The following is a 23316-nucleotide window of genomic DNA, read 5'->3' as shown; positions in this document are numbered from 1 at the left end:
CACTAGTTTAAGTAAGATCTTTCTAGCTGCGATGATTTATTTTCTAGTTACTTCGATCAAAAATTAGTCTAAAGCGCAAGTCGTCCATTCACTTCTGACGTATGAAATATAATCGGCTGCCGTAGTACATTGGCTTCCGTGGATTTGCTGTTGATATACATTAGGAGACAACAGACTATAAAACATCCATCAGAAGTGAAATGGATCGAACAAAATTGGATCGTGTGAACAGACCTTTAAATATAGATCAACGCACATTACCGCATTCCATGCGTACGAAATCAACAACAGATACACTATTCCTACTAAGTAATTCTTTCACAACGATGGTTTCATCCATAAGAAAGTTTTGCTCTTCCAATATTTCATCCTCATGAATACTGTCACCTTTCGCCATATCGTTATTTGAAATGCACCTCGGGTTCATGCCTACAATATGTTGACTCAAAGAGGTGGCTAATGTGACTAATTTCTCATATTCACTATTTGTGGTTGTAGATTTTAGAGCAATTATTGCCGCAAACTTTCCCATTTGGCATCCATCAATGTTAGATGTAAATGGTCCGTGAACATAACGTCCGATAACGGAATCTCGTTCAGTTGTTATTGTAAGAGCACGTTTTACCATAATTCTCTCCCCCAACCGGCCAACGGCTTGTAAAACAGAGTTATTAACAGTTTTCTCCGTGTTTGATAGTTTCAACTCATTAAGTTTATGAGTAAGTAAAACCTCACGGAAATGTGTGAAAGTTCCTCCTAGGTTCACGCCTCTCTGCACGATCATTTTGCGATGGGAGAGTGCTGTTGCAGTTATGTTCGCAACCAAGTCCTTGAAAAAGTCATTCTGCACAACAAAATCAGTTTCACAACAGATCTATATAAAAATTGAAACAAGACGCCAAGTGGGCGTTAATTCAGGACGTGGACGAGGTACTGGGCAATGGACAAAAATTATTTGCATTGTTTACACTAATAGTGTAAATCGTAATTTGTTTTCATGATCTCGACAAAATTCCACTGTGTAACACAGCCTTTATTCTCGATAATTTTCCATTTCTGTTGTAAAATTTCTTTTCCCTCCTAAGTAGTGCTTTTAAACTTAAATTCCAGGAAAGTAAAATTATGAATTATGATATTTAAATTCCGCCAAGCCTCAAGAGGTTTCTCAGTTCATCGGAAAATTATTGTAACCCCCTCCTGATATTTCGTTCTTCTACAATTACTTCACACCTCGTGTTCGCACTTACCTCAACCATGGCGGCATGATTGTCTTCTACCATGACCCCAATCAAACCGTCACTTGCCTTTTTCTCTTGTAATTTCTCAGCCTTTTGCCAGCCTTTCTTGATTGCTTGTTCATCAAGCCATGCCTGAGCTGCATTGATATCATTGTTATTCCCTAACAATGCCTCTCGGCATAGTGATAAACCATAACCTGTTTGTTTGCGGAGGTTGCCTAACTGTTTAGCATCAACTTTGACTGATAAACGACGTTGACAAAGATTGATTATTGGTTTCCCTGCAATAGCAGTATAATCCTGATTACGCAGACCACTCATTACAGTCTTCTTAAAAAATCTCATAAATTAACTTCAGATTAACAGATCAGAGAGAACTGATAAGAAGCTTTTTTTAAAAAGCACACTATAGAACTCTTTACAAACTAAACAAACTGTACAAACTAGGGCTTCATAGGAGGATCAACTATCATGGCTTATAATATTGCATCATCTTGGACCAAGCTAGTATAGAGTGGTAAAATATGCAACTCATGTGAAAATTAGGAGAATTATCTAGTGTCAAACCATTATTCATTGAATTTTAGCCACTTAGTTCTTTTTCCCACTTATACATATACAGTATATAGAGGTGAAACTGCATTTTCTGTCCTGGGCAAATGTAAATAACAATATACTTGAATGCAGAATTTTTTAAACACTCTAAAATATCAGTAATCTGTCTGTATTGAAATACAACAGGACTGGTCTTGCTGTTTTTACCATATAAAGGAAAGCGCCCTTAATTGTGGGTGTGAAAGAGCTATAAAATCTAGGTCTGTGTTCAAATGTGCCTTCAGGTGTACATCTAAAGGCTAAGTGCAAGAGTGAGGAAAAAGTGTTTGAATGAATGAATTGAATTAATTTGCTTCATAGAAATTGAAAATTAAGCACACATTCATCAGGGAATATACAAAAAATCTATTTAAGAAAAGTCAGATAACAATATACCAGTAAATAAGCTAGTATATAGGGTGTCCCCAAAAACCTCCCAAACCATTGAAATCACCACATCATTGTAATATTTAGAGTTTGAATGTCTAAGCACCCTGTTAGGACCCACAAGTGTATAAATGTTTGACATAAGAATCTTTATGCATCATGACAGTAAAATTTGTTTGTACCATTGTACCCACAATGGCCACAAATGATTTTAATATAACAATTTTTACAATTTACAAACATGGATAATATTAAGTTGAAATTTTAAATTTTTCTATTTAGCATTTTATGAGTGATTTCAATAGTTAGTATATTTTTGCACACCCTGTACTGTATAAGTCAGTAGATGTAGCCTGTCGGCTAACTATCAGCTTTGTAACTTGGTATGGTGTTGATGTATTTATACTCACTAATTCCTGTACTCCAAATTCTACTAGACATCAATGATGGAAATGTCATAATGCGGCCAGAAATGAAAAAAGAATCGTAAAAAATAGATTTTGGATAACTTCGTTGATAAAAAATAATTTCGAATCTTAAAGTTTTAGTTTGTGCTTCCACACACTGTAATTAAATTTCCAGCCTCGTACCCAGGCGCTTCAAACTATATATTAAAATGTAATAAGTAATCATATTAATATCCCTTTCGCGCCCAGTTTGTATATCTCCCCCCCGTTTTCCGCGTTTTTAACTGAACTCTATATGATACTGTAATATGATTACTTATTACAATTTAATATATAGTTTGAAGCGCCTGGGTACGAGGCTGTTAAATTTCCCTTAATTTTAGCAACTCCACGTTTTAAGTGAAATTGCTAAATTTGAGCCCCAAGCTGCATATGCTGCCTTTGTATCAGGGTTTCGGCACAGATTTACTTACCATATACGCACTGTTCCAGGTATTAAGACTGCGATGCAAGTGGTAGATGATTCCATCAGCCTGAAGCTCCTGCCAGCGCTCCTAGACACCCGTAGTGTTTTCATCCATGAGAGGAAGTTACTGCCGACGAGAATGGGAGGTCTTGGAATTCCTATCTTCTCCGACCTGTCACCTGTGCGACTGCGATGAAGAAAATGAGAACTCAAAGACCATCTGTCAAAATCTCTCAAGCAAGATCATCCATCAGAATGATGACGTTCCAGCAAATGAAAATGGAGCATCCATCTACGATTTGCGCCGTGAGATAATTAATCATCGACATGCCCAAAACAAGCTGGTGTTGCAGAACTTGATATCAAGTATGAGTGACGAGCAAATTCCGAAATCCGAGCAAATGATCTCGACCAGTTAAAGGGATCCTCAGCTTGGTTGACAGCGCTGCCACTTGCTAATGAAGGGTATGTCCTCACGAAATGAGGGTTCTTTGACGCAATCTATATGCGTTATCGGTGGCCATCGAAGCGCCTTCCATCCTTCTGCGCTTGTAGAAAATCTTTCACCGCGGACCATGTCTTGTCGTGCCTGAAAGGAGTTTTTATTCATCGACGACATGACGAAATACGTGACCTTCTCGCTTGTGCCATAGACGACGTGGCCTATGACGTTTCTACTGAACCTGCTCTTGCTCCTTTAACTGGCGAAGTATTTCCATCCAGTGCTAATTCTGCCGACGGCGCCAGAGTGGACATAGCTGCGAGAGGTTTCTGGCAGAGATGTAAAAAAGCATTTTTTTATGTCAGGGTGTTTAATCCTTACGCTTCGACACATCGACGCCAGACTCTTACCAGTTCGTTCAACCGCCAACGAACGTGAGAAGAAACGTCTGTATAATTAAAGAATCGTTGAAGTTGAACATGGCTCCTTCACCCCAGTCGTTTTTAGTGCCTATGGTGGATGTGGAAGGGAGACTTCTCACTTCCTTTCGTTTCTAGCAGGCAAGAACTGGCTGAGAAAAGTACTTTAGTACCTCCATCGTTCTCAACTGGTTACGTAAGAAGATAGCTTTTGCTCTTCTCTTTTGCTAGGGTTGTGTGTGTTCGTGGTAGTCGTTCTTGGAGAACTGTAAACATTCCTTCAACTGCAGATATCTCATATCTCGTTGTCGGAATGGAACTCTACTATTAGATAAAGTAGTTTTCTTTAGTTTATATCTAAGTTTATATGCGTAATGTTTTTTCCTCTTGTATTGTGCATGCTTTATATTAAATTTCCCTTTCTGTGCGTGAAACCATAGGTGAAACCACTGAGTGCAACTCACTAGTGTCTCATGTCAGGTGGAATCTTTTGTCTCAATAAAACCTAGTTCAAATTTCAATGTATATGTTTAGTGCTTCATAGCTTCCAAAAGCGATATAAAAAAATAATAAAATGACGTTTCACGTCATTTACGTTCATAACTAGTCCTCATATTCTACAAAAAGACAGTAGACATTGCGCAATTTGCGTTGGCGAGCACGGCGCACACTAGCGAAGTTACATTTGATTATTACATTATTAGAGTCAAATTAGTTGCTACTAAATTCTCATCAGCGGGGAAGAATTGCGGTATTTTTGTCATTCGTGACACATTTGCGAGACATCAAACATGTTTGATATTTTCTGCCACGAGTAACAAAATATCCTAGTGTGCGCAGTCAAGGAACGACAAATTCTTCTGAAATTATAATGCGGGTTACATGACGTTTCCTCCCTTATTCAATACTAAAAAAATTCACGGACTCAAAAAAAGCAAACTATTCGGTCACATGACCAGAAAATGATCATAAAATTATACTTGTAATGTCGGTAAAATGATGTTGTTATGAATGTTCATCAAACATGTCGCTTGTAAACTCACATGTTCTAGCGAACGATGTTGGAAACGATAATAATGAAATTTCTGCAAAACAGGACGATGCGGTTTCGTCTCAGGTGAGGCAGTACGCAGTTATGTCCTACCTTTGCTGCCTTCAGAACTTAGTCAGAAAGTCACGTACAGTTTTGTGTTCTAGACAGCATTTAGCATAATTGATAAATTTCTTCTGTGCGTTGTTTGCATCATTGCTTATAGAAAAAAATGCCTTATGTAATTTATCCTAAGGTGCGGACGGTGCAGCAAGTCATACGACTCACTCGTGAAAACTTGGATGAGCTTGATCGACATTTCAAAGGTGTTAGGCATCCCCCGTCAATGTTTTTAGAGGTACGTTTTAATATCATTATAGTTACCTTTCCACTTTCTTTAGTTAGATTAAAATTTGCAAATGTAACATCATATTTTGTTTCCTAATGCATTGATTTGCGAGCGCAAAATTTTAAGCAAGATCGCTGGTAGATATGCAACATTCCCCTGCTGAACAGTCGTTTCAGTAACATAGCAGTTTGTTGTGGTATCATGTTTGTTCACGGTGATTGTGTTTACTATTCAGCTGTATTAATCACCAGGGAGGCATTCCCATGTTTGTTGTTGATAGTTAACCTTTTTTGTATGTTATTCGTTTTTGTAATAGAGGGTCTTGGCTATTTACTTTCAAGCATTTGGGTGCAATGCATGTCTCAGTGTATGGCAATAATGGCATTTTAGTGTATATAGTTCAAATAACAGGAAGTAACAAAGTGGGTTGTTTGGGGGTATTTGGTTATTTTTCAATAGTATTGTTAATAATAGTTTTCAAAAAACATAGGGCATTGTGAAAATATAGGGCACAAAAAATTATGCAAGATGTTTACATCCGACCAAATAACTTGTTTAGCATATATAGTTCTTACTGCGATCCTTAATTTAGGCCCAAATGTTTACAGTTGCAATTATTCCTGTAATTTTATGTATGATTTTCTCCTTTTAAAAGATGTGAACAAATGGGTAAGTTAGGTATGTGCAAATAGGAATACCTATTATATATCAGACCATAGCTGTGCACTCATTCATATCCATCAAAAGAGGAAAATTGCACCTAAAATTGCAATTGTGAACAGGCCTTAAGAACCATGAAAATTCTTAACTGTTCCTAAAAAAGGAAAACAAGAGTCCTAATAGGTGTAAAAATGTCCTCTATGGCCCTGAGAAGTCAATGAGTCAGTGATATTACAATTTGACAATAACTTTAAGATCTTTATTAGATTTATCTCATGGTTGCACCAGGTTTGTTATACTACATTTATATGTTTATCCAATAGACCCTTGAAATTGATTATTTCACCAATTAAAATAATCAGTAGTACCAAACAAGTTCTTACGATCTAAGCCAAAACAATATTCTCCCTAAATTTTTAATGTTGCATTTATTAATATTAGTGATCATGATTAAATTTAAGTCATATATATTGAAATAAAATGTTTATCACAATACTAAAAAATTGTCAGGGTCATGTCTTGTAATTTTCATCAGGTTGAAAATTTTTGAAGAAATTTGTGCTATACAGTTGTTATCAAGCAAACTGTAGTTTGTTTGAGTGTAGTTTCTTGAGTCTTTTTTTTGCATGCTGCCTTGTCACTTCCACAAGTGTTGGTAAAGAAATCATCATGCAAAGTTAATCACGAAAAAAGATATTTTTGAGGGAAAAGGATGAGGAGAAAATTCTCAAAAATCTTGTAGCATAAGAAGTACATATAAGAAGATTTTCATATTGGGTTTTGTCACCTGTTTCTATTCATCTATTTTCAGTGTTGAGTCTTTCTGTAAAAAAATTATTCTGCAGCAGTGTATTTTAATAGTAAAGATTAAAATGCCCCTTGTGGGAGACTGACGCTATAAATAACGTAATTCTATAGGGTTTCAATCGCACGTGACGTCAGAAACATAATCGATTGGGATTTTGTGTTACTTGAATAAATTGTATAAAAACTTGTGATTGTGTCGAAGATTACATCTTGGCGAAGGCAACATTTTCGACACCCTTGGCCGGATATTTTGTTCTGCCATTCTAATTTTTAGCCTCCTATTCTTATAAGGTACCTTTCCAGTCGGGTTTGCGCATCCGTTCTGCTCATCCGTTCTGCTCATCCGTTCTGCTCATAACAATGCGGGGACCGTTAGTTTGAAAATTGCCTAAATTTCGCATGTGTCGGATTTTTCTAGACACGGACTCTAGCTCATATTCATTTAAAACCATAGAGAACCATAGGCAGGCAGAAATGTTTTCGTTCTCGTGTACGCGAGTCTACTCGGTCTTTTACGACTGGACATCACTTTTTAAGTGTGGCACAGAGAAGGAAAAAAAGGAGTTTATTTTTTTCGTAGGAATACGAAGAACTCCAGACAAAGCTTACACAACTTCGGTTTAAAGAAAAGGAGCTGTTGGAATCAAGGTTACCATATAACAGTGATTATCATCCAGTTTCTTCGGATCAACCTACTGACACTGAGAGTGTACCGTCATGTACCACTCCTACCTCATCCAGTTCAAGAACTAGCTCAACCACATGTGACGTCCCAGGCTCTCCTGTCACACATGCTCATGTCAGAGTTTATCTCCCAAATAAGCAGCGAACAGCTGTAAGTATATGTACTTGGGCTCTTTTTCAACGGAACGCGATGACAGAGAACGTTGAAAAGATGTATATATTTTTAACTTTAAAGGGATACGGCAATAAAAATTATCTTTTTCTATTTTAAAAGAACGTCATGATCATTTACAAAATTCGTTTATGGATTTTTGTCAACTTTATTACTTCTCAAGATATTTTCGAATGAAATAATCTTTCATCCGCCATTTTGGGTATGCATATTCTTGCTCTGATATGCGTTACGTCATAAGCTGGTTGAAAATTCGTTTTGTAACTTCAAATTAACGATACGGCGAAGTGATAATTCCATGGTATTACAATTGCACGTATCTCAAATTATAACGTTTAATTGTAAGAGTTCTAAACTAAACCGTAAACATGTAATTGTTATTTTTTAAGCGTCAACCCTGCTTTTGACGTCACATAATTAGATCTATAATAACGTAATTAGATTTATAATGATAAAACAGGATGGCGGATGTATTTCGATAGCCGATGTTTTTGATCGCCAATATCTTGCGAAATAAGGAAGATTAACAAATTTTGTAAAAAGGCTCTATAAAAAGTGTAATTTTTATTGCCATATCCCTTTAAGACATATGGAAGGGACCAGATTGAGTTCTAAAATATCACATATTCGAACCGTCTTTACCTAGTAGAAGAGCATTCTACTAGTAAAGAGGGATTCTGTGCAAAATGTCGTCCGATCGATTGCAATTGCTTTCCTTTGAAATGCAGACAATCAGGCGGAACTTTTTTTAAAAAAATAAAATAAATGATATGTTCCGCCGCCATTGTAGCTAAATGGGGGTTATTTACACGGAAGGTTAAGATGTGGACGGGTTTGCTAAGGAATTGCACGCAATTCGTTAGCAAACTGTCCGCGTGCATATCCTCACGTTCTCTTCGTCACTGTTTGATGCACATGTTAGCTCGTTTTATTGTTATGACTACAAAAAGGTGGGGGCTGCCCTAAGCTCTTGAACCGGTTATTTTAGTGTTTGTATTTGATAAAAAAGCCTAGTATTATAAGGCGTAATAAATTATATTTTACAAGCATAGAGGTGCGAACTTAAAATTACAGTACAGATACGTATGTCCACCCGCGGAGTTATCAAAGCTGCAAGAATTTTTCAAATTTAATCTTTCGGAAACCTAATTTTAGACAGCAATTATTTTTCCGCAGCAGTCTATAGTGTTCGGCTTAATGCCAAGGTCCCGTTGTTACAATTTTAGGGACATGGAATATGCTCATTATTTGGGTGGACCGTAAGAAATTTATCTATTATACATTTTCTGATATTTTGAAGTTATGGTATGTTAGCCACAATTTTAATAGTGCGTTTTTCAAGTCAAAAGTTCGGCACAAAATAACATTAGATTAAAGCCGACATCTTTCGTGCCAAACCAGTTTCCGGACCGACCTTCTTGGTCCCATACAGGTCTTCGGACCGCCTTTAAAAGACTAAGGGACTGTTTACATGGTCCCGTTTACCCGAGATTTAACGAAGCGTCAAGCGTGAGATGACTTTGATATGCATTGAAATGAGTATATAACATGATCCTTGGTCGTGTAGTTATTCCGACAGAACCATGCATGTGCTTGTTTGGTGTCATACAGACTTATTACCTCAACAAAAATCTCACGCTTCGTTGGACCTCGGGTAACCGGTGGGGGTGTCATACTCCGCTAGTGTACGCCTCTGGTGGGATGTGAATTTTTTTGGAATTCCTTATAGGCATGAATGAAACAACGCGTTAGTTACATTCCATTCCGTGTATTATTTCAGTACGTCTCCTACACGGCGGATATTGCAAATCAGTCGCTTTACTTGTGTCCTAATTTCTGGTAAAAAATTGTACGGGTATTAAGTCCCTCTCACTCTCTGTAATTGAGTGGAAGTAGGCCACTTTTTTTGCCTGCTGTAGTTTTCTCTGTAACGTACACCCCTAAGGAGATACCGTGCAGTCACTTATTCGTCTTACTTTATTTTGTTTATAGGTGAAACATAAACCTGGAACCACTATCGAAGATGCGCTCAGTAAGGCAATGATGATGAGAGGGTTATCTACAGATATGTGTTTTGTTGTTCGCCACCTACCATCTGACCGTACCAAGTAAGGTGCAACTAAGAAACTTAAAGTATCGCAACTGAGCTTATAAATATGATGGAGAACCATCCCTAGAAATATGTTAAATGTCTTTCAAGATGACTCTCGCATAGAATTGAAACAGTGTTCGTCTCCATGACAGTATGAAAATATGCCGTGTATTAAAACTTTGTTAAATATTCGTTACCAATCGAATTTAGCTCTATAGTAAGGCCTGAAAATGCTAATTCCATCGAATTTTCTCCTTCCATGCAATATCAGATTGATATTATATATCAAGCTGCCATTATTTATTGTATGCACGCTATAATCAGCTTGAAGTAATATAAACTTTATTCCTTTTTCAAGTTAGTAAGTGATGATAAATGTCAACAAGACGCCTGTTCTGGCGTTAACTCCGGCGTGCCGCGCACGTGCCAGTCTTCAATCAAAGCTTCTGAACATAAACAATACAGTTTATATTCATTTAGATGCCGATGTACTTTAAAGAGTATAGAAGTTCAATTGTTCAAAAATGTAAATAAACCGCATGATACGTTCACTTTGTCTTACACTTTGCCTTTGGAATTCGCGCTTATATAGTTATATTAAATCTTCAATCCTGTGCAAACTGCGACGTGTCAACGCGCCCATACAAGACCGCATCTTGTTAAACGGCGAAATAGCAGCGATACTAAAATAGGACCAGAATCTACATGTATTAAATATATTCTGATCCCAATTAAATCTAAACTTAATCGAACAGCATCAAAAGAGCGGTTTATTTGTTCTTGGAGGAATTGCCGTATCATGAGAGCGAAATCGAATCGCGCATCGGAAAATTAACCAAAGCAGTGCACCAAAACTCTTGGGAGAAAAAACTGTGGCGTAGATAAATACGGTCACGTACAAATTTCAAATATTAGTATATTTCGCGCTAAACACACACTTGCGACGACGAAAAATAAAAACAAAACAAAACCACGGCAAATTTTCAACCCCGTCGCTCACGCCGGAGTAATAAAGCTTAATTCATCCCGTGGTCCTAATTGCCCATCTGCAAATGAATTTTTAAATGTTCTTTGCAGAAAAGAAATTTCATGGAATACTGATCTTTCAGAGTTGAACGAAGGGGACGAGGTAAAGTAAAACCCGGAGAAAGTACAGCGATGACAATAAACCATCCTTTTAACTTGATTTTTGTGGTGGTTCTATTCGTCTTGTTTAGCACTGTCTTGTTTACAGTCGATTGCGTTATTCGTTAAACTTCACGACACCGCAATATTTCCATCATGCATGAATTTGTTTCTATTTATCTTCAACGCAACATTGAAAAACCTGGGAACGAACCTAGGCTCACTCTATTATATACTTCCACCTTAAAGATATTTTGTCATGCAGTGTTAATGAAATAAGATAAGCCCCGAGCCGGTGCGGAGCACCGTGCGAGGTACTAATTCTGCCCGGAGATTAGGAATTACACCCGGGTATTGTGATAAAACATAGCGGAATCCAAAGTTGCATGTCATGTCATGGACGTTTTCATATTCTATGTCATGTCTATGTCATGTCACTCTATGTCATGTCATGGACATTAGTTATGCGCATGCGCGAAATTTAAATGAGTAGAAACCGTTAATCAGCAACTTACTGATTGGCTTAGTCAAAAATTTTAATAATAACGTCGGCAATTTAACTGAAAATTCGCAGATTATTTTAAAAATAAAATGGGCGGAGTGCTGCTGCATGCATGCATGCTGCGTTTAAATATATTAGTTCTTTTTGACTGCTCTCAATTAACAATGCTCTCAATTAAGTGAATGTTTTGCAAACGAACCCATTTCTCAACAAGGGTAGTGGTGTTGCGCTGTTTTTAGAGACCATATTTCAGAGAACATTTCTGCAAAAATCCACCACGAATAGACCTCGAATGCCTCTGGGTTACTCTGGGTTAGGCCAGTATGGCTTGTAAGATCTATCTCTCGAATAGCGGTTGTGGTGGTGTGTTTACCTCCGTCAATGAAGTCAGAGGATATTATTTTACGATTCTACGACTATTTTTATAATTGTTATGATACTCTGATGTCCGAGAGTCCCAATACATCATTTATTGTTGCAGGAGATTTTAACTCTACAAGTAATGGATTCTGTCCTATAAAAGAGTAACTAGGCACAGTAAACTGAAACAAATTATTAAAGACCCTACGAGAGGTTCAAATATTCTCGATATGGTTTTTACGGATATATCTGAGCTGTTCGAGACCCCACGAATTTTAGCTCCGATCGGGACATCTGACCACACAACTATTGTAGTAGTTTCTAAGGTGCACGTACCAAAGAAGGAGGCCACGAGGAAAGTTTAGGTCAGACCACTGAAGGAGTCATCCTTGGACGCCTTTGGAAATTATTTAAAGCAGTATAACAGGTCACCTGTTTTGCCTGAGCATCATGTTGATAACAAAGTTAACGTGTTTCTGAAGCTAACTTTCAATATGATAGACAGCTTTTTCCCCACAAAGACAGTTAAAATTTATGCCGACGACAAACCCTTTTTCAATAGGAAAATTGAAAAAATGATCGAAAAGCGAAATAAGGCCTTCAAAAGTGGGAAACACTTACGTTTTAAGACTGTTCGAATCAGATTGCATGAGTGATCCGTTCAGCCAAGCTAAGAGAACGTTCTATCATAATAAATTTAGTCCAACATACAGAAATAATCCAAAAGTATGGTGGAAAAACATAAATGATATTGTTGGGAAATGAGTACCATACAGTTGCTGGATCCTAATACACATCTACCAATGAGCACTTAGCGAACGGTCAACTATATATAAACGGCTTCCTCTCAAGTATTACAAGCGAGTTCCAGGAAGTAAGGAGCGAATGGTTAATCCTCTAACTGCAATTACGGAGGAAAGTGGGGCAATGAAATTGAGAAACCTTAACGCCGGAAAAGCACCTGGCCCGTACGCCCACGTATGAAATTGATCACGTCCTTCCCGGGGTCATTCACTATCCCGTTGGCTAACATATACAATGTATCCTTTTTGTCAAGAAGGTTTTCTAAAATTTGGAAATTTTTCACCGTATGCAGGGTTCCAAAGGTTATCCCTTGTTATAAGGTTGAACAAATGCGCCCTTACTAGTGTCTTATCGAAGATACAGGGAAGAGCAGTTTGAGGAATTACCGGGAGCCTCAGCTGTTTTGACATTGGTAAGCCTTGGGCACAAGTGGTTTTCAGCCATGGAAGAGAACGATAACGTTCTAAGATTAATTTTCCTTGGCTTTCGCCAGGCATTCGATTGACCGCAATAAGATGCTGCAGCAGAATTGTTGAAAAACCGGAGTAAGACCAGCACTGTTAGCTTGGCTTGCGTCATATTGTCAAAATAGATCACAAGTAACAAAATGTGGGAACTCATTTTCTGACCCAGCTAAAATCAAAGGAGGAGTGCTACAAAGCACTAAAATCGGTCCTCTGGTTTTTGTAATTCACATCAATGATTTTCCGGGAGTGATTGATTCATCTGAGACTAACAACAGTTCTTCAGTGTTTGTTGACGATACGACCATGTTTCTGAAATCCGCAACCATGATATAGGCACTTTAAGATTCATAGGTGAATTTACCGGAATTTGTTCTCTTCGTAATGACACTGTCCCGACAAAAGGACAAAGCCCGATTGATATTGACATTAAGAAGAGAAAATAGGGATGGATAGGTCAAACCCTACGATCACCGGATTCCAACACCACAAGAACGAAAAAGACCGGGGGTAGAAGCACAGACGCAGAAGTGAAGGCCGCCGGGATGACATGGCCTCAGCTGAAAAGGAACGCCCAAAACCGAGACCGTTGAAGGAGCGTAGTTGAGACCCTATGTTCCCCAGGATATCCAAAGGCTTAAGCAAAAAGCAAAACATGACACTGTGCTTAATAACTACTTAGCGTACGTAATAAACCATTAACCATGTATGCGATAATCAAATTAGCCTGGTTATGTACTTTTTTTTAATGGCGAGCTCCAAAGTTTTTATTAGTAAACTCAGTACCCCGCTCAGCCAAAAAATAACAGAGCCTAAAACTTTGCACTATTCTTGGATCACTATAGCTATTGTGTTTTTAATAGATATCAGTGGAAAAGCGTGGTAACATTCCGATATCGAGTAGTATCTCACACAACTTTGTAAGTATTATAATTAATTAATGATATCGTAGGGATGTCATTGTCACTGATATTGCAAATAACAGGGTCCCATGGTGTGTGTCACCGATCAGAAAAAATTCTGGGAAAATATAGTTGTTAATTTCTTGTGATTTACACCATGTAATTTATTAAATTTCTAAGCTTTCGGCCCGTAGGCTTGGGCCATCATCAGAGAAAAGTTTAATTACAAACAAACTATGTGCGCAAGCACATCATGCACGGAACAAAGTCACGCAATTATAATTTCCCATAATTTCCCAAAGCCATTTTTCCATTGGCTTTAAAGGTTAATTTTTCTGTACTGTGCGTAATTTCATATTTTGATTATTTACAGTTTGTTAAAAAGCAGCCCAAATATGCGTGATAATTTGAACGCGAAACATTTTTCGGCAATTTGTAAACATAGTGCAATAATATATAATTACATAAAGTGGCTAAGTCTCTAACCCCCCCTCCCCTGAAATGTTGACAGACAGTCGATATCTCGACAATATATAGGTCGCGCGTAAGAATGGGCCGAGGTACGTCAGTAATAGTGTGCTGCAGCAATCAGCACGCTGGTGCGTGGCAGCAATCATGTTGTTAGTTTTTTTATTGCTTTAGAACTTAAATGTTAAAAATTCTTTCCCTACTGTATTATACTGTTTTCCGGCTTTTCCCTATTTTTGCTAACTTGAAAAAGTGCAAAATTTGTGCATGTATGTAACTACGCTGCATCATCTACAATCGCATCAAAATACGTGCACATATCATGAAACGTTGGAGCTGTTTACATTGTCTGTCTATTTTCTATTTTAACATTTGTTGGTGCTTGTTTTTTTCAGATGAGGAAAACATTTTTTACCTTGGCATTTTGTGACTCGTGCCGCAAGCTTCTTTTTCAAGGATTTCGGTGAGTTTTTTGTTCCGCATGTATGACCTGCATTCCAAGTCATTCCTGCCTCGCCCCCAGTAGGAAATACAAATTTGTTGTAATTTGTAAAGAAAGAACTAGTTTTGTTTGTCTCAAATAAAAAATGTGCTTCTATCCGGAAATCGGATAACTATAGTAATTGCTTATTATTAATAGCCGGAGGGATAAGCTAGTACGTTCACGCTCGAAGGAATCATAGTTCTTTAATGTAGAACATGCAAACATCGATGCCCCACACTTGGATATACTGCGTAGTGACGTCGTATTATGAAAACAACAAAATTTGTGATAACATATGTTGTGTTTTATAGGTGTCAAATCTGTGGTTATCGCTTTCATCAAAGATGCGCAGCTAATGTTCCTTTTATATGTCTCGCTGTACAACAGGACAAGGTTTATGAATTGTAAGCTTTGTTTCACTTCTATTAAGATGTAGAATGTAATCCTTTAAAATGAAAGGACATCTTTGCTACCCTTCGCACCTTCTGCCCCCCCCCCTGTTCCGACCTCCCTGGCTTTTAGGTTTGTTCCGGGGAATTAATTACTTGACACTGTTGGATTGTATTTATTGCTTAGCGCGACAGCCTACTCGACTGAAAAACACTTAATCTTCAGTGTGGAACGGAAATAAAATATACTACAGAACATCCAAAATTTGGCTAAGTGAAATTAGTTCAAAATTTCAGTATTACACTAAAAAATCCCCAGATCTAATGTTAAAGTTTTTTAAGCAAACAAAATCGTGTTTATAAATGATAATCCCATCGGCCATATTATATATAAAATTATAATTAATTAATATATTCCCGATGAAACGCATGCGAGCAGGGACTGAATTGCAAGTTATTGAATATAATGAAAGCAACCGAGCAATGCAAAAAATAGCAATGCAAACACCGCGAAAGCGCTTGAGTCTGCTACAATAAGTGTACCAGATAGAAAAGCGGCCACTTCAAGTACAATTAGTAGTGTTTCAAAAAGCGAACGGAGCCAATGACAACACTGTTAACTTTAGTGGTTTATTTCCTTCAATATACGTACAAACGTGAAGTCAAAACAGAGACGACATATTTTCAACGTATTTCAAACCTTTCTCGGTTGCGAGATAGCACCGAACACTGTTGTTTCTCCTTTTAATGTTCTCAATTTCCTTGTTTCTTTGACTTATTTTGGTCTCTCTCTCTCTGTTCTTTGCTCAGCCGAAGCATCTTCAGGTAAAGGGACAATTTCTTCTGGTATAATTTCTTTGCTAAATAACGATTCGTAAGACCCTTTGTTTGCAAAAACGCTGTGAACTTGGTACTCCAAGCTGGATAATCCCCAGCTGCACCGCTAAAACATAGCCACTTGAACGAGTTCATTATTTCCATCCATTATTTACTGTCTTGGCTTTTCCTGGGCTATACTGAGTTATCCTGGGCTATCCTGAGTTATCCTGGGCTATCCTGGGCCCATAACCTGTTAACTTTAGTGTAAGTACAAAGTCAAAGTCACCTTTAATATATATGTACAAACGTGAAGTCAAAACAGACACGACATATTTTTAACGTATCTGAAACGTTTCTCGGTCCGTAATTATCTATTGTTGGTTTCGAAACGGAAGTTCGTTCAAGTTGTTATTTCGTAAAAGACCTTTTGGCAACACAAGTTGTTATTTTCCGTTCCAGCGCGAAGATTTACATCAAATGCGTAAATTTTGCTCGCTCTCTTACGAACTTCCATGTGCTCCCCCACGTGACCGTTACGTCACCAACACTACATCCCTCTTGTGTGAATATGCTTAACTACTGCCATATAGCTTAATAGAGCTTTGTTCAACAATCGTCATTAAACATCAACAAGACTCTCTGTCCAACAAACGGCATTAAACATAGAAACTAAAATTAACACTATTTCCTTTAATACAATGTTCCTCTGCTCGTCATTGTGTGGCTGTTTCTATTTAAATCCTAGGTATTCTGGAAATTGTCGTAACCGTTATGGCTTTGACTGTGCTGTTGTGTAACCACTGTGTATGGGTTTGGGTCATATCTTGTCGACAATTTATTCTTTCGTTCTTGCTTGAGAAGAGCTTTGTCGCCCCTCTTCATGTTGGCAGGTGCTGCGTCATTTCTCATGCGCGTACTTATTCATCTTTTCTTTCCGACATCGATCACGCTCAACACTTGTCTGTGAACACGGCGAGATTGTGGTTGCACCCGGCGGGAGTCGCACGAGAGATGCTGCGTATCTCTCGTCCAAACAGAAGAACAGCGTGTGCTGCTCAAATCGTGTGCTTCTCGAGTGTGCGGTTGAATCTTTCGACTTCAGAATTGGGTTTGGGCCAATAAGGTGTTACTCGACGGTGTTTGATGCTATGCTCGCTAAGATATGAATCGAATTCCTCAGCCATGAACTGGGGTCCATTGTCTGTAACGATTTCTTCGGCCAGGCCATGCGCCGCAAAGCAAGACTTCATGCGTTTGATTATTACTGCTGCAGTCGTACTCTTCAATATGAAAACCTCTGGCCAGCGCGTACACGAATCGATCAGAACCAGAAGCGACTCGCCAGTAGGGGAAGGGCCACATAGATCGGCGTGTAAGACGGTCCACGGCCGTGAAGCATTTCTGTCATAGTAAGTGGCTCAGGGCGTGACTGGGAGGACTGGGCCTGACTGGAAATACAAGAACGAATCAAATGTTCAACTTCTTTGTCAATTCCAGGCCCCCAAACCTTTTCTCGCAAGAGTTGTTTCGTTCGAACGATCCCTTGATGACCTTCATGTGCTAATTGGAGTGTGATTGGCCGTACACTTTCTGGAACGACAATACGCGATCCGCGAAGAAGTAAGGACCACGTTGCCTTACGTTGCCTCAGTTCGTTTTCAAATGCTAAAATAGGGTCCGGATTATCTTGTCTTTGCCGGAGACGACTGATTGGAGGACTTGCTGTAGGACAGCTAGGGTCTTTTGCAGTGGCCTGTTCAAGTTGTATAATGGTCATTGCTTTGGGAACCGCGTTCCGGGTGATGTAATGGACATACTCTTCCGCAATGTTTCGTTCGCGGTGTGCTGCATTCAACAAGGCAAGACGAGACGACACGTCAGCGGGATTGATGGCGCCATGAGAATACTGCAGATGGAATGTGTATGGCTGGAGGCGTTCGGGACTATACGCCTCCAGCCATACATTGCTGAGGGGTTGCAGGTGGGTCTATAGATAACCTCAAGCGGTTTGTGGTCAGTAAGAAGGGCAAAGTTGGTTCCATATACGGTAAGTACATGTGGAACTTTTCACATGCCCAGACGACTGCCAGGGCTTCACGCTCCGTCTGAGAATCCGTCGCGTTTCCATCAATGTGAGCGTTCGACTGGCTTACGCAACGGGTCGCATCACACCTTGTTGTTATTGAGTCAAGATAGCCCCCAGGCCAACAGGGCTAGCATCGACGCGTAGCTGGGGGGGGGGCTGCCGGGTCATTCTGGGCAGTCAGTTGTTAGTATTGTCCTGAGTTTATCAAATGAAGACTGGTGCATATCGGTCCAGTCCTTACGGGTTAGCTCGGAAAGGGGGTAAAGCAATGGTGGAAAAATTCGTAATAAATCGTCGACAAAAACTAGCTAGGCCCAAAAAACTGCGAACTTCGGAAGATTTCTTTGGTGTTGGAGCATTATACGAATAGCCACAAGTGACTGGTGGTTCGGGCAAATGCCACGAGCAGGGATGTCAAAGCCAAATAATGTAATCTCAGGAGCACTAAACAGGCACTTCTCGCTATTTAGTGTAAGTTCTCGCTCTTGCAACCGACTAAGTACGCAATGGAGATTTTTGTCTTATTCTGATTTGTCCTTTCCAAAAACTAGAATGTCATCCAAAATGTTTTTTACTCCAGGTACCCAATGTAAAACTTGTTAAATTGCATGTTGATAGATTTACCGAGCTGCAGATATACCGAAGAGTAGACGCTTGTATCTATACAAGCCGTCGTGAGTTGTGAATGTGGTCAGATATCTGGATTTCTCGTCCCGTTCAATTTGATGATATCCCCACTTCGGATCTAACTTGGAAAATACCGCAGCTCCATTTAAATCTTGTAAGCTCTCTTCAATTGTAGGGATCGGATATCGCTCTCGTGTGACAGCCGTGTTTACTTGCCGCATGTCTACGCGTGCACGGATTTCGCCACTGAATTTTGGAACAACCACCAGCGGTGAGACCCAAGGGTACAAACTTTCTCAATTATATCAAGTCTTTCTAGTTCTTCGAGTTTAGCTGAACTTGCTTTCGGACATGGAACAGAATGCGACGTGGGGGCTCGGAACAGATTTAATGTCATTGTTGATTGAAATTTTCTGTTGGTGATGGTGAGTTTTCCTACAACATCAAAGACGCTAGGCCTGTTTGTTGTGCACGACTACGATCTTCTGCAGAGTTACACTTTATCCGACCGGTGATTGTTCCCAAAATTTTCAGTGGGGTTGTCGAACTGTATGCATAAATACGAAAATTGAAGGCATCAATTTGACACCTGTTTGCCTTTTAAAATATGATATGTGTCCAGATCAATCACGTCAACACTACCCCCCGAATCGATGAGCATTTGCACAGGAACGTGTTCGAGTTCCGACGTATGAAGGTTGTGTTATGATTCGATCAATATGACTTATAGTATTAGCTAAAGTTTTTATTTAGAGAAAGAACTTTTTGAACTAGATCAAGGACTAACTATAGCATGATTTTACAACATAATACACTATACAGTAGAAAACAATCCGTTTATATAATGGGGTGGCCCAACTTATTTCTGTATGGGGCCGCTCATATATGGTTTACTTAAATGTCTGGACTACAAATATTATAACAGGTTGTTCAAGCGCTGTTGAACATTATGAGTGGTGATCAAACAAACATTCATTTGCCAAAGAGTCATCTTCAGACTGTTCCAGCTGTTGAGCATTGTCGCTATCGTTCCTTGGTTTGCCGTTTCTTTGACGACGGACTCGAGCAAAATGAACAAGCTTGCCACAGTTTCGACAGTTTTTCCCAATTATGCAGGACATTTTTCGCACGATGCCCACATGTCGTTCGAAAGTTATATTCTTGCACGGGTTGTACAGTTTTTCGAGCGCAGTTTTTGTAGTCTTCGCCAGTATCCGGCAACGTTTCGAAGATTTCTTGTACATCTGCGCCGGCTAAATAAAGTAAGATAGCACGTTTCTGCTTTTGATCGGAGATATCTGAAGCCCGAATGTAGTAATCCAGTGACTTCGTCCATTTTCCCAACGTTGTACCAATGAGCTTGTGTTAGATACAACAAAAAGTTGAATAGCCGGTAAATCGAGAACCTTTGCCATTGGTATGAGTGTTTGCTAGACTTCAATACTTTCTTTTTTTTTAATCCTCGTCGCCAGTTTACTATACTTTCTGTGCTTTTATTTATTACTTCAAAAACCCTTTCTCTCTCTCACGAACTTACATGTGTTCCCCCACGTCACCATTACGTCACGAACACTACAGGTCCTACCGGCCAGCGGATATAAGGACTATATGCACGGTCTATATAGGGGACTTCATTGCACGTTCATCAAAATGGAAATTTTATTAAATTAAGTTTGCATTAAAAGACATTACATTAATAAGGTATTATATATTAAGATAAATATTTAACACTCGCTAAGAATTGTTCTCTTAATTTTAATGGCTAGTCTTGTGAATATTAACAACCGGGAAGAAGAAGCAAACTTCAATGATCGAGGAAATACGGATAATCTCATATCCAGGGAGCGGTCAATATCTGCACCGAATGTTCATAAGATTGGCTTACCAGACGCCGAGGTGCGTAAAACCAAATTACAGATTTTTATAAGAGATGGCACGTAAAAGTATTGGGAAAAAATTACAATGGCTTAAGCACATTACATTGATTGCAACACACATATACATTACACCTCACTCGTTTATTCTTATTTTAAATTTTTGTAGAAAACATTCCAGTACCCAAAAGATCCATCAGCGACTATTTCAGGCAAGTAAATGTTAAACGTTCTTGTATCGAGTGAAACTGTCACTATATTGTTAATGGCGTAATCCAGTTGCGTCGATGTGAATAAAAAATAGTGTGCCGTTATAGAAAACTGGACTGTGTTCCAAAAAAAATATATATTCCCTTTTTAGGGCACTTCTGTCTTGAAAATTATTGTTTAGGTCTTCGCTATTTGTGTATATTTTTTTATCTAACACTGGGCTGTGTCGGGACTGAGCGACAACGAGGCGCATGAAATAATAGGTGATGACACGCACTGCACAGAAATGGGAAGCAAAATATGGGTAAATTAAGAGATCTGCACAAAACCAGTTAGTTAGTGATAGAGTGTCATAGTGTGCCAACGGAGCAAACGGTTTGTGACTCGAGAGACGAGATATTCGATATACTAACGTGAATTTTGGTTGAAGATTTTAGTATTTTATTTTATTCTTTTTTTATTCTTATTTGTTAATTAATATATCTATCAAAACCCATTCGAAATTGCGTGAATTTGAGACTTGTCGAGGACTAAACGATAACTGAACGGAGGCTAATTCTCGACACCTGGCACCTCCGACGGGATCGCGAACTCGTTGAACGACGATGGAAGAAGAAAAGTAGAGTACTGCTGGAGAGACAGTTAAGGAGATGGCCGTTCAACCAACTGAAGAAAGTATACCAGAATTGACAAAGGCAGACATCGAATTGGAGACGAAATTATCCCAGCTGAAATTAGTTACGAGAAGGTCAGACAATATCCTGGCAACAGGTAAGCGTGAAACTATAAAACGCCATATCGAAACACTGCAATCTGTAAACACCGCGGCTAACGAGTGCAAGCGCAAAGTTGAGGAACAGAAAATCGCGAGAAGAACAAGCATGAGCGAAATTTCCGATTGGAGCGACAGTGTTGAGGCGACACTCGAAGTAGATTTACAGATTTCAAAGTTAAGCGATTGGTTAGCTGAAGAGAAACGTAACGCTAAAACTGCAGGACTAGAGCAGCAACGTGAAGCAGAACTAAAGTTGCATGAACAGAAACTACGCATGCAAAAGGAAATGACCCCACCCAAACCGGAATCTCAGGAATGCCCAAGTCGAAACGCAAAGCTACCGAAACTTGTGATTACGAAGTTTAATGGGTCATTTAAAGACTGGCCGAGGTTTTGGGGATAATTTACTGAAGGAATTGATAAGAGTTCCGTGCCCCCCATTACCAAGTTTACGTATTTGTTAGAATTATTGGGTCCAAAGGTCAAAACATGGGTCGAGTCCCTGCCCTTTTCAACCGAAGGTTACAATAGAGCCAAAGCCATTCTCCAAGACAAATACGGCAAGGAATCCGAGATTGTCAAAAGCTATATAAGGGAGATTTTCGATCTACCTCATATTCCGAACAGTAACCCCCGTAAAATTGCCGAATTTAGTGAGATTTTGACCTATTGCGTGCGAGCCTTGCAGACCTTGAGGAAACTCGATCAGGTTAACGGAAATGTCTCGATGACATTAGATAAATTATCAGGTATCAGGGGCGATTTAGTTAGAACCGATCCTGAATGGGAAACATGGGATTTCGAGAAGTTAGCTGAGGCATTGCGACAGTGGGTAAAACGCAATCCAGTAAACGGAAGTGACCCTCTGCGCAAAGATGATTACCGTAAGAAGTTGTTTCGCGCAAGTGGAAATGAACAAAAACTTTCGGGATGTGTTTATTGCGGCGATCTTGGCCATAAGGTAGTTTCGTGCACAAATGTCGTGAATCCCAGTGACCGAAAACAAATTTTAGCAAGAAAGGGTTTGTGCTTTAACTGCGCTACGAAATTTCACCGAGCTTCGGACTGTGCCAGCAAGACGTCTTGTGGGCATTGCAACAAGCGTCATCACTCATCCATCTGCGAACAGTACAAGCATGAACGCGATGAAAGGTCTGCTCAGGATCATGCAAAAGAAGCGGACCAATCACCCGGGGCTAAAAAAGTGATGACAGATCGGGCAAGCGCGGAAGGGATATTTTCAGTTGTTGTTGTGAAAGTTAATGGTGTAATGACTCGCGCACTTATTGATTCTGGCGCCGGCAGTTCCTATGCGTCCGTGAAACTTGTCAACGCGTTAACACTAAACCTAGCGAAATAAAGAGCCTGCGAATAGACATGTTGATGACTTCGCAAACAAAGCGAATAGAAGTTTTCGATGTAGAAGTTAGTTCCTTGGACGATTCGTGCAAAATAAACGTGAGCTTGAACAAAGTTGAAAAGAGCGAGCTTCTGACAACTAGTAACCCCAATTATTACTAACTCGTGAAACGATATAAACACTTGAATTCGGTCAAAATGGACGAACGCGACACAAAGAGCGAGCTACCCATTCATCTCGTGCTGGGAAACGGTGAATATGCTCGGAAAAAAACGAGGCCCAAACCCTTGGTAGGAAAGGACGGTGATCCCGTGGCAGAA

General features: G+C 39.2%; 2 protein-coding genes across 2 annotated transcripts in view; one reads left to right on the top strand and one right to left on the bottom strand.

Annotated features, from left to right (window-relative positions):
• Nucleotides 1-35: 35 nt before the first annotated feature.
• On the bottom strand, nt 36-2747 carry LOC114538406 (elongation factor Ts, mitochondrial-like). The gene is made up of 3 exons (XM_028559585.1): nt 2630-2747; nt 1248-1519; nt 36-874 (listed from the first exon to the last, which is right to left on the bottom strand). The coding sequence occupies exons 1-3, from the start codon at nt 2676-2678 to the stop codon at nt 248-250; spliced, it is 948 nt and encodes a 315-aa protein (XP_028415386.1). The 5' UTR covers nt 2679-2747; the 3' UTR covers nt 36-247.
• Nucleotides 2748-4931: 2184 nt separating this feature from the next.
• LOC114538412 (serine/threonine-protein kinase B-raf-like) overlaps nt 4932-23316 on the top strand; it is a 33921-nt gene continuing 15536 nt past the window's right edge. Inside the window, exons 1-10 of the mRNA XM_028559589.1 lie at nt 4932-5070; nt 5240-5341; nt 7380-7634; nt 9648-9763; nt 10825-10876; nt 13866-13922; nt 14768-14835; nt 15168-15260; nt 20544-20673; nt 20821-20863. Of these exons, the coding sequence (XP_028415390.1) occupies nt 4978-5070; nt 5240-5341; nt 7380-7634; nt 9648-9763; nt 10825-10876; nt 13866-13922; nt 14768-14835; nt 15168-15260; nt 20544-20673; nt 20821-20863 (1009 nt within the window). The 5' untranslated portion in view covers nt 4932-4977. The remainder of the gene's footprint in view (nt 5071-5239; nt 5342-7379; nt 7635-9647; nt 9764-10824; nt 10877-13865; nt 13923-14767; nt 14836-15167; nt 15261-20543; nt 20674-20820; nt 20864-23316) is intronic.

The sequence above is a fragment of the Dendronephthya gigantea genome, unplaced genomic scaffold (genome assembly GCF_004324835.1).
Source record: "Dendronephthya gigantea isolate DGI-Jeju-01 unplaced genomic scaffold, DenGig_1.0 000183F, whole genome shotgun sequence".
Lineage (NCBI taxonomy): Eukaryota > Metazoa > Cnidaria > Anthozoa > Malacalcyonacea > Nephtheidae > Dendronephthya > Dendronephthya gigantea.
The sequence above is the reverse complement of the archived record's forward strand: the minus strand, read 5'-3'. Positions and strand labels throughout refer to the sequence as shown.